Here is a 21,513-nt window from a genome sequence, read left to right on the forward strand (position 1 = left end):
TAACTGATAATCATTATTATATTTACTGTTTAAGTATTACGTAAATAATTTAATTATTTTATTAATTGTTTCGTTATTATAAAAAAATATTTTATAATTATATTAATTTTTCTAATATTTTATTTACTATTTCATTATTATATTGTCAGTTTAATTATTTTATTATATTTCGTTATTTTATAAACTATTTCATTATTACATATTATATTTCGTTATTGTATTAACTATTTCGTTATGGTATTAAGTATTTCGTTATGATATTAAGTATTTCGTTATGATATTAACTATTTCGTTATGATATTAACTATTTCGTTACATTGCATTCGTGAATGTGGTTCAGTCATTTCTGTGCATTTTCTATTCTCTTTAATGCAAGTATAAAAATAGTCTGCATTTTAAGTTTTATTAAACAACTTCTATTAAACTTTATTTAGAGTTTTTTTTTTTTTGTTATTTTGTTTTGTTTTTTGTTTTGTTTTGTTTTTTGTTTTGTTTTTTGTTTTGTTTGTTTTTTCTTTGGTGGGAGGGGGTGTATCTTATCTTTTCTGTCCCACGGTTAGTGAAAGAGAAACCGTTCTAGACTGATGTCATTTTTATTTTTGCAACAAAGTGATGATCGATGGCGGGGGAAATTGGGTCGAAATTAACCAATTAAGAGAACGGCTCAACAAGAACTTGCTTACGTGCGATTTGAAAATAAGCATGTTATAATAAGTAGGGAAGCAGATCTGCGGTATTGTGTTCCACAGACGTGCATCTCTGGGAAAAAAAAGCTTTGCTTTTTTCATTTAGTTTTGGTCACAGATAGAGAGTAAGGGAAATTGCTGATAATGGTTGTAGCTAAGAGTGTTTGCTGTGAATGTTTTACAGGGAGGGGGAGCATAGAATGAAGCCCAGTCGAGCCTCTGCCAGGATAATAACGACAAAGCAAAGATAGTCTCGCAACGTCTCTTTTGTGAGGAAGAGGCTGCAGAGAGAGAGTTGGATTTTCTCCCCCTTAAACCCAGCCTGGTGTCTAACTGTCCTCGCGGGGAGACCAGTAAATAGACCCTTCAATTATTTACATGCGGTCGAGTTGCAGCAACAAAAAAGATCATTATAGCTGTTATTACATGACATGACATGAGCATAAAAAGATGTTGAAATGTCGTAAATCCAAGAAGTCTAACATTTGAGATCCTTAAACATTTTAGAACCATTCTAAGATATTTAAAAGTATTCTATGAACAATTCTATGCGTTATAATACCCTCTCTCTCTCTCTCTCTCTCTCTCTCTCTCTCTCTCTCTCTCTCTCTCTCTCTCTCTCCTACAATGATTTGCATTTTATTAATTAGTCTTCATGCTTTAGAGATTTTGTTTCGCGGAGGGAGGGGGGTCTTCTAATTATCGAAGCATTGACCGCTGTGTAATGCTAATAAGACAATACGTGCTTATAAAAGGCTGCCAAACATATTTTGTCCGACAGAGCAAGTCGGACGAAGCGTTTGACCACATCGCCGCTACCAGACCCATTTACATTTAAGAAGCCGAATCGGACATGAAGCCTAAGATCCTCATCTCCGTCCTATTCTGCGTTACTATGGGCGTGAGTACCGCATTTTCTTTTCTATTGATTAGATTTAATAAAAAAAATATGTGTGCGTGTGTGTGTGTGTGTGTGTGTGTGTGTGTGTGTGTGTGTGTATTTCCGAACAACTGAGTTGTGGCGGTACCACATAGGTCGAAATCGTATGAGGTACGGCCACAACAACTAAGTTGTTCAGAAATCAACACAGATGATGTGAATATAGTGGTGAAGGCTTTGTGTAGAACAACCCACTAGTTTTAGTTTAACTGCTACTCTTTTGTGTCGGTGCAGATGACTGCCACAGGGCAAAGTATACAGTAGTAGACCGCAATGTTTTTCATCTCTTAAGGAAGACTGGGGGTGCATCTCTCCCAGTGAACTAATGCGGCCCCAGATACAAACCTACATACAGCGCCTCGGCGCGATACATACAGCGCCTAACCTTTCTAAATATATAATATATATATATATATATATATATATATATATATATATTTAAAAGAGTGTAGCCATCAATAATTGTAGGTTTTCAGAATTTTATTATTTTTAATATTTTGAAATATTTTAAAATATTAAAAGGCTGAAAAACCTACAATTGGTGATACACTTTTTCTCTCGTTGGAACCACATAACCATTACTATATATATATATATATATATATATATATATATATATATATATATATATATATATATATATATATATATATATATATATGGTTAGGCGCTGTATGTACCGCGCCATGTCGTAGAAATGCATATATATATATATATATATATATATATATATATATATATATATATATATATATATATGCATTTACATATATGTTTGTGTGTATATATATATATATGTGTGTATATATGTATATATATGTGTGCGTATATCTGTATATATACTTATATATACATATATGTATATATATATATATACATATATATTTATATAAATGTATATATATATGTGTTTATATATGTTTATATATATATATATATATATAGTTTAGTGGAAATGTTAATTAATAAAAACTGAATAAAGTGCTCAATACCGTTGTAGAGCAGATATGCGTTTTATTTTTTATTGCCGTATCTTTCTGTTAAGTTACATTATTGTTTCAGCTACTCGGCCGTTTTTTTTATTTTATTTTTTTTTGCCGTCTGTAGCATCCTCAGACTTTTACTGTAAAAGTCTGAGGATGCTATAGAAATCACCTTTTATGTTTGAGAAACAATCGATGCATCTTGTTAAAATGAAGCAAAAGTTGCATAATTTTCTTCCGCGCCTCTCCTGAATTGGCCTTGCTTGAGTCACGTCGTAAAAAGTTTCACAACGAGTCTAGTCTACCCCACTATTTAATTTATAGCTTGAGAAAGGGGGGGGTGAATTCATGCTAAGTGAACGTTATGCTGTATCCTCGGTAAAACTCGAACCTGGCATGCAGAGTTAACAGACCTCGCCTATAACCACGACTCTAAACAAAAAAGGCCTTGCTAGTTTTTCTCTACTCTGTTTCCCATTTCCGTGATCTCAGAATTGCATGTAAGACATTAACAGTGATAATTTCCACGAAAACACTTCATCAAATCTCCACACTAACGTAATGTACTTGCAATAACCCTTATCCCTGAGTGGCTTCCGGGCCTTGATAAGTGGTGATCACTGTGTAAAAAAAAAAAAAAAAAAAAGATTCCTTCCCAAATGTGGAACATATTACCACAGGACTGCTTCCCTGAAGATTACAACATGTTCGTCAATATGAACAAATACTTCCCTCTATAAGAACTTCTATACATACTTCAATAAATACTTCTACCAAGTTCCTAGGCTTAACATTCACCGACAATTTGAATTGGAATAAATACATTGAGGACATTGCCACGGCGAGGAAGGTGGGCTCCCTCTACCGTGCTAGAAAGTTACTCATACTTGAGAGCATCCTGTATCTCTAAAAAGATACTATTCGCCCATGCATGAAGTATTATTGCCATATCTGCTTCCAGGACTGTACTGACATGCAGAAGTTCGAATGCATCTGTCAAGTCTCTCGCTCCTAGATAGGGGTAAAAAAAATCACCAATTCTTTTTCTCACACTGTTAGCCAAACTCCAACCTCTGTCCCATCACCGAAATGTGGCATCTCTGTGCCTTTTTTACAAGTGCTCAAATAAACTCAAAGCACTCGTACCCCTATCAACATAAATGATCTCAACAAACCAGACAATCAGTAAAATCCCACCCCTACACTGCAGAGATCCGTAGATGCCGTAAAGCCTTCTACTCAAATAGCTTCTCCCCTCAAACTGATACACTTTGGAATTCCCTCCCAGTTCCCTGCTTCCCTGAATGAACTGACATGCAGAAGTTCAAATGTAATGTGAACAGACATCTTGCTGCCCAATTCCCTACATAGTATCCTTGCAAATCTGATCCCAAATACTAGCCCTTTACGACTTAGTGGCACTGTGCATTGTTTGGAATATATAAACATTAAGAAAATAAAGTACTTGTTATAAACTGTCCCCCAACTAACCTTATTTCATTTCTTAATCCTTTTGCAATATTGTTCATTTTTCAATCTCATTAATTCTTATCCTCAATTGGCTTTTAGCTTTCATAATTTTTGATGCACTAGTAAAAAAAAAAATCACATTTTTTAAAAGAAAATTTTGAATGTGTGTACAAAATTATCAGCTTTTGTTCTTGTTCATGCGTTCCTCATAAAATCTACACACAAATTTGTTGCTTATATTTGCCGCATGAAAAACAATAACATCAGAAATTTTTCTACCTCTTGTGCACACATATTTTAATCACACGAAATATACACTAAAAATCTTTTAGTTTTGGGATTGAGTTATGTATGAAAAAATCACATTTCATTGTTCTAATTAGTTGTGATTTGCAATTAACCTTGTGTCACCTATCTTACTAAACTTCTGTCACCCTCTTTCAATGTATGTTGTGTGACCTCCGCTTTTATTTTATATGCTCTCTCTTTCGCGATCTCCCCCCCTCTCTCTCTCTCTCTCTCTCTCTCTCTCTTTCTCTCTCTCTCTCTCTCTCTCTCTGCATGTTTATGAAGAGTCCAAGATAATATAAAGCTGAATACAATATGTAAGATTAAAATAGGTATGAATGTTACATGAAAATGGACAAACCCCAGTAATGAAAAGAGCAAACTAGATAAGTTTGAAAATGATATTTAGAAAAGGTTAGAATCGAACCCAGTAAAAAAAGGATAAGAAAAGAATTGAAATCTTAGGAATGTAGAATGACTCTAACGATTCTTGGGGACTTCATATTATTATTAATACGGAGCTGGGAGAGACATTTATACAATCTTTTAACTCATCAGAGGGGAGATGTTTCTTTATGATGATGATGGCGACAAATAATACTTTGAGGGAGTTATATAAAATTCATTTTTAGATATGATAGACAAAAACACATTACCTTTCAGTTGTGATGACAACGATGAAGACAAGTTCACAAAATATATGATTCTTTTATTCATACCAGCTGGTGATAATGATGATCAGGGATTCAAGCCTTTAACTTCCCCACCTCTTGCCTCCAAGAGAGCGTTAGTTCTCAGTCTCCGACTCGACTCTCCTTTAAGTCGTTCTCTGGCTGTTTCTCTAACTGACTCGAACCCATCTCAGTATATTGGAATATTCCTTAATTTTTACGCCCAGCACGTGCTTCATTCATGTTGTGTTTGTTTGGATTCATTTCTCATCTTTTGCTGTATAAAACATTTTCACAAAAAAAAGAACAGTCCCCCTGTTATAACCTGTTATGAAACATAAACACAAGGAAATATTGCCACAAATAATAATACTATTTAACCCGTAGCTGGAGAGAATAGGAGTAATTTGGAATATTTGTCTTTTTGCTGTTTTAAATAAAACTGGCTCTGCAAATTCATGTTTTCCTGATTGTTTAAACCGAGCTCAATTGGTGACCTAACGGGTCAGACATTCTATTTAAGAATCAACTAAAATTCACTTTTGTATTTGAATATTTTTTTTATTTGTTAGCAAAAACTTCATTGATATGAATATTGAAAGTGTATTCGCAAATCAAAACCTTAATCTTTTCTTTTATTCAACGAAATCGCTTAAGTGTAAACAACTGAACGAGAAGTTTGTTTTATTTCTTTTATTTCTTTTTTTACTCACGTTCACCCCAAACAATGCATATTGCCACTTGGACGTAAGAGGCTGCTAATTATTTGATTTCTACATTAAAAACGAATGAGACTGAGATCGACCTTCATTCCTGATCTGCAATTGAAGACTTACACCAAACTCGCTGCCATTGTCGCCAGAAAAATGGTTGAATCATTCTATTTCTTTAGAAAGTCACTCATTCCTATCACAATCCTTTACCTTAAAAGAGTCAAAGATGAAGTTCTGTTGCCATATCTGGAGAGGGGGTTGCTCAGAGTAGTTTTTCCTGCTTGGACAGCGTACAAAACTGGCTTCGAAATCTAGTTGATGTTGTCCTTTTCTCCCCTTAAAAACCTTTTTCTTTTTCTTCTAACAGAAGAGACGTTGAAGACCGTTCCTTGCTGTATTGTTACTTTCATGACAGGTGTTCAACTGAGCTTCACTCTCTGTCCCCTCTTGTAAATCATTCACAGCAAACACTCGTCTAGCAACAACCACTATCGCAAATTTCTCTTATTCTATATCTGTGCCTGAAACTAAACTAAAATTCCATGAGAAAAGCTTTTTTCCCAGAACTGTTCATCTATGGAACGCAATACTGTTGAGCTGCCTCCCAGCTAATTAAAAAAACTGTCGTCTTAAAGTCCGACATAAACAAGTTCTTGCTGAGCTGTCTTCTTAAATAACCAATTTCCACCATAACCGATCATCATGGCATTGTATCACCTGACACTCATTAATACTTATCCCTGAGTGGCCTCCGGGCCTTGTTAAGCGATGATGCAATAGTATTTCAAAAGTCATAATGAAACAACAGTTAATGAAATTGGCAACTTTATTATTTTGTTACACATCCTCAAATTTACAGGAGTTGAATATATTTTGCTTTTATATAATACTAGCATAGGTGCCCGGCGTTGCCCGGGTATTTGGAAATGTATGTTGAGCAAAAAAAAAAAGTGGTCGATTTTTTTAAACTTTGACCCCTATTATGACCCCTTAAAATTCATTGTTTTGGGCTCAACTCCATGTCCAATGAATCTATATCTAAAATTTCAAGTGTTTAGACCGAAAATTGTCGGAGTAGTTTGGTAGAGTTCTCAGGGGTCAAATCGTTGAACTTTGATCCCTTAATCGCCAAATTTCTGGCCGAAACCCGATCACATCGATTTTCCCAACTCTCAGTACCTTGTATATCAAATTTCGATTCTGCAGACTGAAAATTGCCAGAGTTATTGCATAGCAAAATGTACACACACAAACACACAGATACACACACAAACAGACAGATACTTTCACTTTTATAGAAATATAGATAGACTAGCAGGCCGCTTGGCATTGCCCAGTCGTAAAATATGCTTAAATATGATATTTTGATTATTGCAGATTTCGTATTTATTATTATATTATATTGGACTCAATATATAGTAATGATTTAAAAAGTTTAAAAAATAACTCGTGCACCACCACTGAGAATCGAAACCAAAACGTTTAGCTTACGATTTATTTTTTTCTTTGACGTTTATGCCTGAGCTATAAAGACATGTTTTTTGCAGGGCTAAAAAATAAATCATAAACCAATAGCTCTTACGTTACACATGCATATTTGTAATGCCGTCGTTCGACTTTCACCTGACAAATTCTTTTTTTTTTTTACAAACTTTTGCACCGATTTCCCCGGCTAAAATCCAAATATAAAGTTTCGCTTAAGTTTGAATACCCTATATATTAAGTTTCATATTTGTAGACCAAAAACTGACAGACGAGTTTGGGAGGTAACATTTTTAAACAAATACATATATAGGTATATATAAATATATATAGAAAGAGGTTTGTGTTTACTATAAACTTTTTGCGCAAATATTACACAAGTATAAATCATGTAGAATATCTGCATGAATATAATTACACGTAATAGTTAACTAAAGATGATCATCCCATAAGAAAACCGAAAAAACTGATAGGGAATTAATTAAAATGAATGTTTAAAAGAATATGCAAATTAGCTAGATATTTTGCAGATGAATGCACGATTCATATATAATAAGTTGTATTTTCATTTAGAATATCGTAGCAAAATGGGTGTTTAATATAAATACTAATAAAATAAGCAACCCAAGTTTATAGACATATAGATTGTGCTTCTTCCTTGCTTAGTCTGTATAATACATTTTGAAAAGGGCCAGATATAATTTTTGTAGGCCTATTTCCAAATCGCTAATTCGCAAAATGTGGCTTTAATAGTGCCAATCTGCTAACCCTGGGCAAAAATTTGAGAGTGATCCCCCTTTGATGTAGCTTCCTTTTTAAATAACATTATTATAATATATGATCATTGCTGGTATGAAAAAGGAATTCGTAGTAATTTAGAAGTTCAGCGGTTGTTCATCAGGAAAAATATAAGTCAGCAAAAAAGGGAATATTTAAAAGAAATTGTCTGCCGAGAAGTTATGGACTGAAGGTGTACATGAAAGATTGTCTCGTTTATTATTTGTATTGAACTATGTAACACAACATTATTTTTTGTACTAGTTATGTGTACTTCATTTATTTCATGGATGTCAGTTCTATATTTAAAATACAATGGACACTATTTTCATAGAAATGTTAATAATCTCATATTAGCTGCATGTTATTAGTTTATCTCTCGAAAAAAACTCATTTTTTCGCTATCCATAAAATTTTCAGCATATTTCTTAATTTGATATATTTCTCATTTATAAAGTTGGATTATTTATGGTGCTGATGATGTTCGTCGGAATGATGAGGACCGTTTGATCACCCCACCCTAATGATGAATGGCACGCGTGTAATTGTGAAACCCAACCACTTCCACTCCTCATTTGGCAATGCTTGATCCTAGTGTCAAGAAGTCCAAGACGATTGGAAACAATTGCGAAATAAGCAGAGAGCACACAATACAGCACATCGTTTCACCCATTTTAGTACTGATCAGTGATCTAACGGGAACCGGTGTGTCAATATGATTCTGTGATATTCATAATCCAAATAGAATTTTACATTTCTATTATATTGAACATGTATTTGTGAGCAACGTATTACTGATTTGTATATTATTTTACAAAAGAGCATCTTATTAATTCAGTATGAGTACTTATTGTGTTTTAATTCAATGTGTTTTCATTTTATTATAACATGTAATCCTGTTAACGTACCTTTTTACATCGAGAATAGCAAATTACATTTTAGGTGAGAAAAAAATCTTTTCACTTTTTTTTTTCAGTTCAGTTTATTGCTGAGTGGTGCAATCTCTTTCAAACTGTAAATTAAAAAGAAAGCCCGCCTGTAACCAAACACACACACACAAACATACTCAAATACACTGCGTCTAAGTGAACAAATCAATCACTGTTCACTTATAATCATTTCATTACGAAATTAGATCCCATAGGCAATCATGCTGCAATCCCATAATGCAATCGTACATAAATGAGACATTTCATTATCTGGTTAAAAAAAAAAAAACTCGAGCTCAACCTAAACACACACACGGTATTCAAGCAAAAAACAGGAGAAATGAGTCTTTTAAGCATTTTCGACCAATTTACTTCTGGGAGTCGTGATTCGTTGTTTCCTCAATTTTCCAGGGCAACGCCGGCACATAGGCCTCGCTAGCAAATAATAAACTTGACACGTTTTGAAAATTAACCTACATTTATTATTTGCTATTAGAATACCTGTTCCATGACGGGTACAATTGATTTTCCTAAAAGAAGTCTTGCATCACTTTTACGTCCCCATACTATAATTAGAATCAAGATGTAATGCTACTAAACCTAATGTAAAGAATCCTTATTCTAATTTTGACCATAACTCTTTATATGATTTTAATTGTAGAAAAGATCTTCAATTTACGGCTTGAAGAGTATCATCATAATTAATTAAAATTCATGGAATCTCGCTTGATTGTAGTCAAATGAATATGGATAAAATTCAATGCAAAGTTTATATATCCAAATATTCAATGGGATGTGATGTCCATATAATCTTCGGAGTATTTAAAAGAGTTTTTAGAGAAAAATTTTTAATATTCCAAACAAACTATGAAATATATATGTATTGATATATGAAACATAAAAACATGTATTAATGGATGTCTGAAACATAGAAATATATATTATCTACTTTATTAAACATAAAAATATATATTAATTGATGTCTGTAACATAGAAATATTTATTAATTGATATCTGAAACACAGAAATATATATTAATTGATGTCTGAAACATAGAAATATTTATAAATTGATGTCTGAAACCTAGAAAAATATATTAATTGATGTCTGAAACAGAGAAATATATATCAATTGATGCCTGAAACAGAAATATATAGAAATTGATGTCTGAAACATAGAAATATATATTAATTTGTGTCTGAAACCTAAAAATATATAGAAATTGATGTCTGAAACATAGAAATATTTATAAATTAATGTCTGAAACCTAGAAATATATATTAATTGATGTCTGAAACAGAGAAATATATATCAATTGATGCCTGAAACAGAAATATATAGAAATTGATGTCTGAAACATAGAAATATATAAACCTTGAAATATATATTAACTGATGTCTGAAACATAATAATACATATTAATTGATGTGTAAAACATTGAAATACATGTGAATTGATGTTTGAAACCTAGAAATATTTATAAATTGATGTCTGAAACAGAAATATATATTAATTGATGTCTGAAACAGAGAAATATATATATCAATTGATGTCTGAAACAGAAATATATATTAATTGATGTCTGAAACAGAGAAATATATATTTATTGATGCTGGAATATTGAAATATATATAAATTGATGTCTTAACATAGAAATATTGTATGCCAGAAACGTGGAAATATATATTAATTAATGTCTGAAACATAGAAATACATATTAATTGATGTCACAAAAACAGAAATATATATTTATTGATGTCTGAAACAGAAATATATATTTATTGATGTCTGCAACATAGAAATATATATTAATTGATGCTAAAACATAGAAATATATATAAATTGATATCTGAACATCGAAATATATATAAATTGATGTCTGCAGCATAGAAATATATATTAATTGATATCTGAAATATTGAGATATATATTAATTGATGTCTGTAGAAATTTCACAAAAATATCGAAAGTATGCATATTTTTAGGAAGGACTTCGACTTTCTTTGCATAAAAATATGTATATTCCTCATACTTCCTCACTTTAGGTCTGTCACTTGTGTTCTAATATGTATAATGATCTGTTAAATAGTTTTGGGGTGATCATATAGATCCGCTTTTTTTTCTTTTTCTTCTCCGGCTGTTATATAGTTGGTGTATATTTAACGAATGATTCATAATTGAAGTAGGTTTCATTCTCGAGTGTATATAACCTGTACTTGTATATAATCGTTTACTTGTATATCTTACGTCCATCTGTGCTTACATTTATATTCATGCGTGTGTGTTCGTTTATTATTGTCTCTATTTCATGATCGTCTCGAGTTTTTCTATTGTTCATCGAATTTGATGCGTGTACAATATTTATGGCATTTTTTCTATTATCGTCTTGTGGTTTTACGTGTTGATATATTCACAGGTACAGTTCAACAACGAACATATAACATTTACAACAGATTTTACAACAAAAAGGGACACATAAGAGGCTCTAGGTTATTTTTTTTTGCAGACTATTATCCTCATCTTTAAAGTTATTGTTTAACGATGTTTCAGCCAACTATTCCTCTGGCCTTCGTCAGGTTGTCAACCGTGACGGGATAGGAATGCTGAATATTTTAACTATATCTTCAGCAATTACCGCCTTCCATAGTTGTTGTCGTCTCTCCACGTTTTTAGCCAACTAATCTTCTGGCCGGCTTTGGGTAGGATTGAAACCGCTATCTTCAGACAATGCTGACCTGGATCTGTAGAGATTCAACGTCTCTATCCACTGCGCCACAAATAGTTGTCAAAACATAAATATATAACAAATAAATGTTACCAAATGCAAGATAATTTACTCTTCTGTCTACTTGGAAGAGTCATTCGTGTTTTAATTTTAAATATTTCAAACATTTGATTTATTTTGAAACACAAGTTGTCGCCGTGTCCTGTTACCGCTCCAATGTTACATAAGAACGAAATAATTACGAATATGCGGGTCGATGGCGACAAACACATGACCGGCATATCATAACATTGCGTGTTAAAAATAGCGACATTTTTAACAACAAAAATAACACAACCTCATTTTTTGCAAACCAAAATAAAACTGTCGATCTTTATTTTGGAACGAGATTAATATATATTCAGACAATAAACGTTCCAGACATTTTTGCCTGTAAAAAATATGGTCTGAAATTAATTATATTCATTTTTTTTTTTTTTTAATGAGCTAATTTTTGTAACGTGAAGACCTTTCCATGAAACTAGCGACTATATTTCAAATTTTTAGTCTAGTCTGGAAGCTGAGAACTAGAAGACTCTTATCCCGGCTGGACGTTATGATAAGCAGGGCCAGCAGAAATACTCAAACAGCTCTTTTACATTTCATTAGACCTATAATTACCAAACTATTTTTAGGACGATTTACTAATTATCTGAATGCGATACACACTCCACTCTCACCTGTTTGTCCTCCGGTACTCCATCTCACAGCATGTCACTCCCAGCTCACACCCACAGCTTCCAGCGGCTCTATCTCACTCTTGATTCTTCCTGCAGCTATCATAACTCAAACTAATTCCTGCAGCTTTCACTAACTTCAGCGGCCCCAGCACACTTCTGGAACTTTCAGCGACTCCAATGGTCCCAGCTCATTCTTTCAGCTTCTTGTAATCCCAGCTCACTCCTGCAGCTCCCAGCGTGCCCAGCCACCAGCTCCAGCGCCCATTAACGTCCAGCTAGTGCTCACTGACGTCCAGCTACTAGATCCAGTGTTCGTCAATGTCCAGCTACCCGTTCCAATACCCACTGACATCTACCTATCTGCTCCAGTGCCCACTGACATCCAGTTACCAGTTTCTAGCATCAGATCCCGTCTACACGACCTGGACCAACCCGAAGCACGTCAGCATACCAGGAGTGCACGATTTCAACTATATAAACATATATGCATAACTTTATATAAAAAGTATTAAAGAAATTATTGTTGATAAAAAAGGGATTATTTATGAGAAAGAATCATAAGAGTTACTTTTCCAATTAGCAACGTGCTTAGTTTTAAGATTTGATTACCAGAAAAAAATTCTTTAACTGTGAAATCCTGGAATAAACATGAAAACAATGAAACTCCTTAAAATATCGTCAACTGAAAAGAGATTTTTAGAGCATTTTGCAGTATAAACGACGAAACGAATGTTTAAAAATTATAAACAAATATATATTACCAAAGGCAAGATGAGTTACTCTTCTATCTATTTAGAAGATTAATTTGTGTTTTAACTTATTTTAAAGAGTTTATTTACTTTGAAACGTAAGTAGTGCCGAGTCTTACGTTAGAACAAGATAAAAATGGTAGACATTGGACGGTTATCTGGGGAGTCTTGATGATCGCTAAAATATCGAAAAAATAAACAAAATGCTGGCGGAAACCTATCCAATAAATGTTACCGTAAAATTCTATGTAGATATTCTTGCCTTTGGTAACATTTATTTGCTATAGACTTTTTTTCCTCGTTTCGTGATTTTTTTGTGGGGGGTGTTGGGGTGTAGTTTTGGGGGTTTTTGGGGGGGTGTTTTTGTTTTGTTTTGTTTGCTTGTTTTTTTTTTTTGTTTTTGTTTTTTGTTGTTTTTTTTTTTTTTCCTATACTAGAAAATTCCCTTCTAACGTTTTTCCTTCCAATAAGATATTGTGAGAAAAGCATTAGTTGGGGTGTTGTCCTTTTTACCCAAATCGGTTTCAAATCGCCATGTTCGTATGAAATGATTGTTTTATATAATTGTCTGCTATACGGAACTTCGCCCCATAAAAGCGCGGATATTTTCACTCGCTAATTCGTGCTTAATATTGTTTCTGGGGAATTAACTACGAATTCTTTTCAGAGGAATGTTATCATTCGGACAAAAAATGCAGAACCCTAAGAATTCCTGCCGATAATTGGAATGAAGCCTGCCATATCTAATAGTTTTCAAAGGGTCACACCCCTTTTTATTACGATGGCTATATCTTTTAATGGCGTGTAATGTTTCCATTCCGCGTAGAAATAATTCCCAACCCTCTGACCTTTAATGACTAGTAATTATACATTACGCTTTGACTAGAAAATGTTTTCATAAAATCGTTAAGATAATTGCGTCATGATATGAGCAACACGATGCTTAGGGTGGTGACGACGTATAAATAATGGCAGATATAGATATGCTTTTGTTTCTTAATAACGCTTTTTGTCGACAGAAAATTGTGGGTAGCTGTTGTTGTGACCAGTTTGTTATTTGTGTGAATCAAAAAGGAATCTTTTGCGTCAAACTTAAATAAACGTACAAAGAAAATAAAAGAAATAACAAATATTAAAATAAGTCAGATTGGCATACGAATGTTAAAAATAATAAATAAATTGAATAACACACTTAGTATATAGGGTTATTTTACTACAGGCGACAGATCGAATCTTATAAATATGTTGGGTTAAGCAAAAACAATATTGCGAACTTAATTGCCATGCTGAGAATAGTAATACATCCAAAAATTATGAAAAATCATCGAACAGAATGTTATTTCTAGTTAAAGGTAATTTTTACGGAAAATTGAATGAAATCAAATTTTTTCTTAGACGTTATAAAATAGGCAGTAGGAAGCTAAACGCAGGGGACATAACTGTGAAAAGAATATTTTAAATTACTTGTCATGGTTTCAATATTTGTTGTCTATAGCGATAGACTTTCGTTTACTAAAAAAGACAGTTGTTCTATTCGATAAATTTTCGTAATTTTTGGATATGTTACTATTTTCCATATGAGAATTACGCACGTAATTTTGTTTTCGCTTAAAACGATATATTCAAAATATCGATTTGTCGACTACATCTTAACTAACACCTCATGTATATTCAGTTATACTTGATTTGACAAATAAAATAATCATTAATACATTGATTTTTTTTCCCCTGAATTGGTTGGTTGTTTTTGTTTTACGGCATATCAACCCTTTTCGGGTTATTTAATGCCGAATCCAGTTATTTTGAAGAAAAAATTTTTTAATAGAATATATATTTTTTTTCAAGTCGGTTTCTATTTAACTTATAGTTGGGACTCTAACAGGTATTACCACTCCGGGTCGGAGTGGACCTGGCTCCACACTCCCCAAAGTCCGCAAGCTGGGGCCTAACCATCGGATATAGTTTAAGGTCATATCCAAGATCTTATTCCATTGACTACGGGAATTACATTCATTGGGACATATAGACACAACATATAATTCGGATTTTAATATTACGATCTGCTAAAACAAATTAACATTATAAAAAATTTTAACGAAAGCATCTAAATAAGACTACTGCAAAAAAAATGGAAAAAAATAAAGAGAAAAAATATTTAATAAAAAGAATTTCATCATTTAACGTACCATGTTTTAGTTGGGTTTTATTTTCTGTGTCATTCTTCCATTTTCATTGGGGTATATATCAAAAGAATCTATAAATAAACCACTTGTTAATTAGGATAATATGAAAAGAAATACAAATAATAAAATAGATAATATAGACACAAAAACGAACACCACACTTAGCACATAAATTCAGTAACCACCCCACAAAAATACGAATAAATAAATAACGTTATTCTATTTGTTGCTAAGATATTCATTCACTACGACATAGTTCAAAATCATAATTCCCAGTCCCCACGGGTTTCAAGAGATACACATGACATTTGACAAAGAGGGCTTTCCTCGAAATATATATCTATCGTAATATTATACTATCATAATAGTATAATGATTAATATTAATTATAGTAATATTATAATATAATACTATCACACTCAATAAACCTTTGTATAGAAGTTTAATTTTTCAAACAAGATATTTTATTATTGTTAAAACTTGTTAAATATGTGTATCGTGATATATATATATATATATATATATATATATATATATATATATATATACATATATATATATAGTAAGTCACTTGATTTTTGTCTTCCTTTCATTTGAATTGCGATAGCCTTCTAATACGCCCTTAAATTATATATATATTCTTCAGACTTGAGTTTCATTTTCACAACGTTTCTGTCGATGTTACCTCCGACCTTCTTTAAGTTATCTTGTTGAACTTGAGAATCTTTCTGCCGAACTCGGGAATCTGGGTAGAAGTTCTAAAAATGGAAAAAAATAAAGAGAGTTTCATTTTCACAACGTTACAGAGACGATGTGAACGAGAGGAAGTTATTTCCCATCTGCCTTTCACGAACACGAGTGGATAGAAAAGAAATGACGAGTCCTTATTTGTCTCGCATGAATACTATTCACATTGTTATATATATATATATATATATATATATATATATATATATATATATATATATATATATATATATATATATATATCTTGATGGGACCACACTGAAAAAGATTTTTTGACACAATGAAAAGTAGTCTGTCTGCAACATATATAACAGTCAATTTATTTTCCCCTCCAAATAACTCAAATACTTAAATATTTGAAGAAATGTGAGGGATGTACGCACTTTTGTTATACACTATATATATAAGAAATACGCATAGAAATGGATACGTTTGGAAGACTAAAAACAACGCATTTTCTTTGATAAACAAAGTTATTTGTTTATATCAGATATATTTCGATTTTTATCGTTATCAATCGATCCTTATCAATGAAGAGTCTTTTTTTTTCTTTTCCTGGATCGCATGGTGGAATTCTGCAAGCGAGAGTGCCAGTCCGTGAGTCTTTATAACGGTTCGATTTTTTAAAAATAAAAAATAGAAAACAGTCATCAGCAGGGGTATCGCGTTAGCCGCGCAAATGTATATATATATATATATATATATATATATATATATATATATATATATATATATATATATATATATATATATATGTGTGTGTGTGTGTGTGTGTGTGTGTGTGTGTGTGTGTGTGTGTGCGTGTGTGGATAGATAGATAGATAGATAGATAGATAGATAGATAATATAAATTATATATATAGTAATAATCTGTAGTAATATGATGTGATGCATACTTATAAGTATTAAAAATTTACATCTAAAAGCAAAAATAAATTTGAAGCTTCTAAAATTCATACAAGAATTGTCCGCAATAACCCTTGGCATACTTGCTACAATTCAGTTGTAAGTTACACTCTTGAAGCTTCAAGCCTCAATGCGGGCGTCACTCAATACAATTGCGAATTACTTAGAACTTCTACCCAGATTCCCGAGTTCAACAGAAAGATTCTCAAGTTCAACAAGATAACTTAAAGAAGGTCGGAGGTAACATCGACAGAAACGTTGTGAAAATGAAACTCAAGTCTGAAGAATCCAAATAATAGCAACACCTAATCCCCATCCCCCACATTCAGAAACATTTCGCATATTTATTTTTTTTAAAAAGACGTTTAAATTTGTTTCGTTTGTTTGTAGATTTCGTTTAATAAAACATTTTGTAACATTTTTTAATCAATTTTTTTTTAATCAATCTCTAAATTTTATAAATTTATAAAAAATATAAAGCAAAACATGGTTTTTTTTTTTAATCTGCAAAGCCAAGCATGCGTATTATTTTGTTTATATTTCAACCGGAAGTAAAAGAATGCGATGTCAAGCCAACATGTGTTCTTTTAATCATTTTTGATTCTGGAGTGCTTTAAGTATAATTGATCCTATTTAATTAAAACAGAAAATAATTTTGCCTTTTTTTTTTTCGTTGCAGTTTGCAGCACGAATTATGGATGACTTCGATGATGTTGCCATAGGTAAGTATAACTATTGACTATCGGACATAACACCTAATCGGAAAGAAATAATACCTGGCTGAAGTATAAGCAGACACACAAGCAAAGGTCATCATCATCATCAGACAAGATGAGTAACAATTGTAATGTTTCTGTAATGATGACTGCAACTTGCCTGATGCGTGTATGGCACAAGGTTAAGTACGCAACATTTACATAAGCAGTGTCTCGATCATCTCGGTTTTCAGATTTCATTTTCCACCTTTCCCCATCCCCAAAATAATTAACAATGTGAATAGTATTCATGCGAGACAAATAAGGACTCGTCATTTCTTTTCTATCCACTCGTGTTCGTGAAAGGCAGATGGGAAATAACTTCCTCTCGTTCACATCGTCTCTGTAACGTTGTCCGTAGACCAACACATGTTGTATTCAGTTTCAGTCGCAAAGGAGACCAAGACAAAGAATAGGAAATAACTCCAACTCGCCTGTTCTTTGTAACAATAAAATTTATTTTGTTTTCTCCTCAAAATAACTCAAATACTTAAATATTTGAAGAAATGTGAGGGGTGTACTCACTTTTGTTATACATACATACATATATATATATATATATATATATATATATATATATATATATATATATATATACGTATATAAATGGATACGTTTGGAAGTCTAAAAACCAATTTATTTTTTATATCAGATATATTTCGATGGTTATCTTTTTACCGTTGGTTCATCAATCACGTGATCGTCTACTCGATTATCCTTCACGCTTCACACGTGATCGCGAACGTTATCCACGTCTCTCCCCTGATCGTTCTCTTTCTCTTTTCTGTAGTTCTTTTTCTCCCTACCAGTGACGTCATTTCGCGTGCATTTACATCCGTGCTATATTACATTTCAATATTCAGGCAATATTTGGGGTTGCCTCCAGGGATCGATGTGTCTCTACAAATCATAAACGTTAACTCTAACACTGACTTTTTTTTTTCGTTTATAGATTTGCCTTTCATGGAAGAAAATGAACCAGAATACAGTAAGTAAAGCATGCTCGTATGCGTGCATTATTTTCAAGTTTTACATTATTTTACTTTGCATCTTTTATGTATAACACGTGATTATTATATGCATGTAATTTAATTACAAACTTCAAAAGCGATAAATTTTAAGTTGTCTCCCTTGTAATGCTTGTGTTATCTTTCTTTATTAGAAAGTTTCATTGATATCATACTAGAAATAAAAAAAAAAAGATTTAATGCTTTGTCTGATCAAGGACAGCGTCCAGTTCAGAAGTGTAAAAAAAACACCACGTGCGTTCTCTTAATATTATACTATCATAACAGTATAATAATAAATATTAATTATAGTATTATTATAATATATATTATTCGTAAGATTAGTCAATTTTTATAATTGAAAATTAAATAGATTATCTAAAATTGTTAATCATGTGTGTGTGTGTGTGTGTGTGTGTGTGTGTGTGTGTGTGTGTGTGTGTGTGTGACTTACCAAACACATGTTAAACGCAAGGGATTTAGTCAGAATTTTTCTGATGCTTGTAAAAGAAAAAACAAGACAGAGAGAGAAAATCGCTGAATATAGGCTTTTATAGTACGAATAAATATTTGGAAATGAATATTTTTTATACTGAGATTAGTTGAAAAAAAGTACTGCTTTGAGCTTTCGTAAACACGATGTACAAAAAACATTCGCTCCTGCTGCATCTTACAAATCATAAACGTTAACTCTAACACTGACTTTTTTTTCGTTTATATATATATATGTATTTTTTTTTTTTTTTTTTTTTTTTTTTTTAGTTTGCAAGGACAGTCCGGTTGACATCAGCTTAATTATCGATTCCTCACGCAGTATCTACCCGATTGACTTTAAGAGACAGATTGAATTTTTAGTCAAATTTGTGACTATGTTTGACATCTCTCCGACCAAAGTGCGAGTTGCGGCCGTATCGTTTGGAATGGATGTTATTCGACAAGGTTCTTTCTATTTTAACAAATACAATAGCACAAAGGAAGTTCAGGGTGGACTTCGGGGTATCAAGTATCGAGGTCGTGAATATGGTGAAGGAACGAACACAGCGTTGGCCATTGAGTATGTTCGCACAAAGATTTTTACAAGAGCCCGACCTGAAGCTAAAAAGCTGTGTATTGTTTTGACGGATGGCCGCTCGACGGATCCAATGAAGACGCAAGAAGAAGCTGCCTTGATTAAACAGGGAGACGTTGAAATGGTGGCCATTGGCATCGGAAATCGCATTTCCATGAAGGAATTGAACGGAATTGCGAGCAGTCCCGACTTAGTATTTACGGTGGAGAGCCATTCCCTCCTACAAACTATTAAAAAGAAATTGATACTCGCCATATGCACAGGTAAATATCAGCCTTGCTTTTTATTAACATTTAAACAACAAAACAAAAACATGCCGCTCCCCATATGGGGGTACCAAATTGTTTAAAGGGAAAATTATTCCCAACTCGCATTTTGTTAAAAATGCACTTCCGTTAATACTTGAATTCATTCAAAACGTATCGCAAAAACAAACAACACATATATCTATATATATAAAAATGTAAATTTGGTTCGTTAAAAGTGAATAAAACCATATTTCTACGTTACCAATTTATTTGAAATTTTCAGACAACCCATCTTTAGAGTCGAGGGATGTTTTTATGTTATTGAAATAAATTTATCTCGCGAATTATTAAAATATTAAATAAAATAAATATATTTTTTAACCGTGACTGCGAATCTGTTCTGTTGTAAAACTGAACTTCCGGTTCGATTCATTTCACAGCCACGAATTGACGAAAGATTTCATTTTCTGTTAACTCGATAAGTAAAAAAAAAAAAAAAAAAAAAAACTTACTCATGCAGAGAGTGATCCGTGCTGAAATAATAATGTTATTATTTAAAAAGCCATTCTTAACATGGGGAAGGGAGGGTGTTTTGTACCTATTCTGTACTTTAACCTTACAATTGAATAAAAACATATCATAAAACTTTAATTAAACGTGGAAAACGATTTTTAAAAAATAGCGCGGATCACTCTCTGCATTAGCACACACACAAAAAAAATAAATAAATAATAATCCCATATTTTAAAAATTTAAATTCATTTATGTACTTGCCAATTTTTTAAATTTTATTTATGTTAACGCTTTTCACTCATGAAACATTACGTTTTAATTGTTTAGTTTATTTTCACGGCATTGTTTACATCAAAAAGTTTGTTTTAACTTTTTCTAAACTGTTTCATTTTTACGACATGCCTCAACGTATTATAAACACCCTAACCCCCCCATGCTAAAAAAAACAAAAAAAACGCCCTTCCATAAACCTCGAAAGCCGTTCTTAACATGGAGAAGTTAGGGTGTTTATAATATGCTGGGGCGAGTCGTAAAATTAACGAAGTTGCTATCTATTATTTATTGCAAAAATTGCTTGAAATTTATTTATTTGACAAAAAAAATTACATTTTGGTACTCCTTGGGCGTTGAGTTCCATGGCGACCAGTAGAAAAAAATAATAGTCGCTCCCTTAGTCTCCCACCTCACCCCGCACGTAACATATTTTATTTACTGACGTTGCCGTAACTAAACGATTATTTGTCACATTTACAAACATTTATTTATTTATTTATTTTGAAAAAAAGTTTTACTTTTTATGAATATTAAAAGAAAAATGGGTACTCATGCAGAGAGTGATCCATGCTGAAATAATAACGTTATTATTTAAAAATCCATTCTTAACATGGGGAGGGGAGGGTGTTTTGTACCTATTCTGTACTTTAACCTTGCAATTGATTAAAAAAAAAAACACG

The 21,513-nt window shown here is 32.3% G+C and overlaps 1 protein-coding gene across 1 annotated transcript in view; it reads left to right on the forward strand.

Moving 5' to 3' along the window:
• Positions 1-1,409: 1,409 nt before the first annotated feature.
• LOC145269286 (matrilin-1-like) overlaps positions 1,410-21,513 on the forward strand; it is a 57,731-nt gene continuing 37,627 nt past the window's right edge. The window contains exons 1-4 of the mRNA XM_080124968.1: positions 1,410-1,587; positions 17,648-17,690; positions 18,676-18,711; positions 19,493-20,062. Coding sequence (XP_079981094.1) covers positions 1,540-1,587; positions 17,648-17,690; positions 18,676-18,711; positions 19,493-20,062 — 697 coding nt within the window. The 5' untranslated portion in view covers positions 1,410-1,539. The remainder of the gene's footprint in view (positions 1,588-17,647; positions 17,691-18,675; positions 18,712-19,492; positions 20,063-21,513) is intronic.

Source organism: Euprymna scolopes, chromosome 45 (assembly GCF_053919585.1).
Source record: "Euprymna scolopes isolate OS-2025 chromosome 45, ASM5391958v1, whole genome shotgun sequence".
Lineage (NCBI taxonomy): Eukaryota > Metazoa > Mollusca > Cephalopoda > Sepiida > Sepiolidae > Euprymna > Euprymna scolopes.